General features: G+C 41.8%; 1 protein-coding gene across 1 annotated transcript in view; it reads left to right on the forward strand.

Annotated features, from left to right (window-relative positions):
- The window catches only part of cckb (cholecystokinin b), a 2534-nt gene extending 277 nt beyond the window's left edge, over positions 1–2257 (forward strand). The window contains exons 2-3 of the mRNA XM_061093168.1: positions 1–93; positions 2097–2257. The exon at positions 1–93 is cut by the window's left edge and continues 63 nt beyond it. Coding sequence (XP_060949151.1) covers positions 1–93; positions 2097–2227 — 224 coding nt within the window. The 3' untranslated portion in view covers positions 2228–2257. The remainder of the gene's footprint in view (positions 94–2096) is intronic.
- Positions 2258–4014: the final 1757 nt, after the last annotated feature.

Below are 4014 nucleotides of genomic sequence, written 5' to 3' on the forward strand. Positions count from 1 at the left end.
CCCAGCTGAATGCTCATCCTGTGGCTGAGGAGGATGGAGACACCCGGGCCAACCTCAGCGAGCTGCTGGCAAGACTCATCTCCTCCAGGAAAGGTGTGTATGCGTGTGTCTATGTGTGTGCAGTTGGATGTCATCTTCTTACAGGACATAAGTCAACGATGAACGTGTGATACGGAAAAACATCTGGCAACAACAATATTTACACAAAAAAGGTCATTTTCAGAGTGGAGTTCTCTCCCCTGTCAATCCCCCCCACCCCTTCAGTGTGGCTAATTACTGGAATCAGTGCTCAACCAGCTTTGTAAAATGAATTAGTGGCTTTCAAAAGCTTTTGTGGTTTGGAAGAGCGCGTATTAGTGTGCGCAGCCTTCCGGCCAGTCTCCTTGTACAGTCTTATTTCACTCTCTTTTTCTTCCATGTCCAACTCCCAACTGGCTTCATTCTATTTTATTTCCGTCCAAACAAACAGAAGAATCGGTGCTGTCACAGGTCCTCAAGTTCAGGGATCGGATCTCAACGGTTGACAGAAACAACTGGGGAATACTTTGCCACTCACATCCCACACACAAAAAACACACACATAACTTGTGAATAACTTGTTTTTTCCGCTTGGCTTCCAGATACTAAAAACTGCAAATTTTTTTTACATGGGATCACAGATTAGAAACACATATATTGCTCCGGTTCTGGATGATCCATTTTCTTATGTTTTATCATAGGTGATTAACACATCCATCCAAGATGCAGGGATCAGATTTCTGGCTAATTCTTTCTTATTCTTATTATGTATATATTACATGTAGTTTATATTTCACTGTGGCATAATATTCAGTATTTTGGGAGTTGAAAAATCTGAAGCAGACTCGGCAAAATCAATAAAATGTCAAAGGCCATGCTGAAATTTATATGTAATACCCGTGGGGGGGGGGGGGGGGGGGTGATGGTCTGTGCTTGTGCGCTGACTGTTCACTTGCCTGTTTCGGTGTAGGAGGTGTCGTTGTCGAGCCTTCTGCAGCCAATCCTCTCAGCACACCAGGGAACTGAAGCACAATGCATATAAGGGTGTGTGCATGTTTGTGTGTGTGTGTGTGTGTTTGAGTGTGTGTGTGTTGCGTAGGAGGATGTGGGTTGAGTGCAAGCAGCATCCCTGCGAGCGCTCAATTGATTACCAAACGGATACATGGCAGTCCTGCTTCTCTCCGCTCTGAATAAAATAAAGTCTGGGATCTTTGGGAGAATAAGAATCAGAGAGTCTTTACAAGATTAGAGGTCAGAGTATGTCGGGGGTACAAGTGCACACACATGCAAAAACACAGGCATGGACACACAAAGAGAGGGTAATAGAATGTTGTCAGCGTGAAGTCCAGCTGCTTTTAGAGCAACCCTTTATTATGGTGTTGTGTGTGGAATTGGGGGGGGTGGTGAGGGGGGCAATTGTTATGTCACAAAAAAACAGTTCCACGGTAGAAAGAGAATCCCCAAATCCAATCTAAACGACACAAATCCAACGCAGCAGCCATCAGTCATCCGCCAAATAAAGTTAGGCTTCTCTTAGAGCGAGCACTTTCTCCTCTGAGAAGTTAGACTCGGTGATGAACTCCACGAACTTCGGAAAGTTTTAAAAGTCGCAAAAAGTGACGACATTCGGGAGATTAAAGCATCAATCACTTAAACTGCATTTCAGTGCAGGATGAGTATTAACTGCGTGATGGAATGAGATTGTTTGTGAACAATCTCACCCCCCCCTTCCCCCCTCCCCCCTCCCAGAAACTGCCAGATCAGCCTCGTGTGATATATTAGCAACAGAATGATGATGCTTCAGTTATTAAAAACTGTGAATAGGTCCTTTCAGCTCTGTCTCCATGTCTTAATTAAAAATTAATACAAATGGCATCACATTGCTCGCACGTTTTGCGAGATTTGTCCTCCCCAGCTCTCTCTATCCAACTCAAAAGCAGGCCCACATTCCAGTCAAGTCTTGGTCCTCTCTCTTGCTCTTCCTACTCTTTAGGATATTTATTTCCATCCTCTTCTTCTCCTCCTCCTCCTCTTCTTCCTCCTCCTTCTCCTCCCGCCACTTCTTCTTCTTCTACCAGGTTCTGTGCGCAGAAACTCAGCGGCGTACAGCAAAGGACTGAGCCCCAACCATCGGATAGCAGACAGGGACTACGTGGGCTGGATGGATTTCGGCCGCCGCAGCGCAGAGGAGTACGAGTACTCCTCGTAAAAAGGGAAATCAAGCAAAAGAACGGGAAAAAAACCCCATACAAGCTGGCTCCTCGGTGTCTCACAATAAAAGTCTATTTATGATGTATTTGTTGTACATTTGTTTGTAAAACTGTAATAATGCAATATACATATATGCCAAATTTTACAGAAAAGCTCTCACTGTCCAAGGTTCGTTTGTTTCTGGTTTTCTCTGGTTTCTTTATCGTTTTTTGGGTGGAAAGGATCCAGGAGGTGTGAGGGTCTGTTGAGACTAACTGGACTGAATAAAGACTGAAAATATCACTCTCTTCAAATGATTTCTTTTGATGCGTGCTGCTCAGAATAAATTGTCTCACGTTCATTAGGTGCATATCTAACAGCAAAATGTGGATTATGTGTGGCACCTCATTTCTGGTGCCAGTGTGCATCAGTATTAGGAAGCTACATATATCGCAGAGAGGAGGTGACAGTAGGAACAGGTACTGATACTCACTGCACATGGAAAAACACATATGCAGTTGATCTTAGTCATTTTGGGGATTTTTTATAAAAGAGTATGTACAGTGACTCACCCTCAAAAATGTTATCATTTGAATCAATCAATCGAATCAATCATTTGATCTCCATTTGGTCAAAACTTGACAAAGACTACGTTCCAAAATCAGTCTCATATAATTCTGTTGGATTGTATGAATCCTTCCCATCTCATCTGTAACTGGAGAGAAGCAGATGACTGAGCACATAGTCAAAGAAACTGGTCTACACAGGTCACATGTAACTCTATTCAGGCGTGTATATATTGTTTTTATACCCACCTTTGTGGCACGATTCACAATTATGCTCTAAATATTAACCATTTTCCATCTCTACATTTTTAAATAACTAGAGGGCAAAAAGACAAAGGAAACATTAATGTGTTACCAAATATAAATGTTAGTTGTTTCTAAATATCTACAATTGGAGGATACAATGGGTATTAAATGGGCTTTATAGATGGCTTTTTCCACTGAACTGTTTGGAGTAGATTTATGTCTTTATATATACAGTACACACACACACACACACACACACACACACACACACACACACACCGACATATAAATATATATAGTCAATGTAAAATAGAGTGAAGACTAAATGTATTTAAATCATCTCACTGCTTTTGTCATGGAAATATAGGGAGGTGTGTTGCGTACATTGTGTGATCCTGATATCTGTGGTTCCATGCTACTATCACAGTCACAGTAACAACTCTTCCAGTTTCAAAGTTCAGAGTCTTAGTCCGATGCAAAACAAAGAAATTCAACCACAGGATAAATAAACATTGTAATCCCATGGTGGATTTTGCTTGATGCTGCTTGTTTTGATAGCATGATAAATGTAAAGAGAGAAATTTTTAACACTAAGAAAGGGGGTCAGTGTGCAGCTGCACCGAGCAGATGAAAGTCAGTGAATGCATCATTCATGTTTCAGCATATCTTCAAAAGAACCACAGCATCATTAAGCTGTAAAGTGTGTGCTAAAAAAGTAAATTAACCCATAAGAGAGTCCACAATATTGTAAAAAAAAATATGTGTATTGAAATATTATGATGTAACTTCATGGGGCAAAGAGAGAATAAGAGGACTCGATGACGTGGTTTCCACATTGTTAGGGCCAACTTGACATTTTCTTTTTGAGAAAATGCGTCGGAAGCAGCAGCGCTGATCAAAGACGACAGTGAGAGATGGCTCCTGAGCTGAAATTGTAGAAAGTATTAGTGAGAGGAGGTGGTGGACTCCACAGTGACGATCCACTAGGCTGCTC

Source organism: Limanda limanda, chromosome 19 (assembly GCF_963576545.1).
Source record: "Limanda limanda chromosome 19, fLimLim1.1, whole genome shotgun sequence".
In the NCBI taxonomy this organism is placed as follows: domain Eukaryota; kingdom Metazoa; phylum Chordata; class Actinopteri; order Pleuronectiformes; family Pleuronectidae; genus Limanda; species Limanda limanda.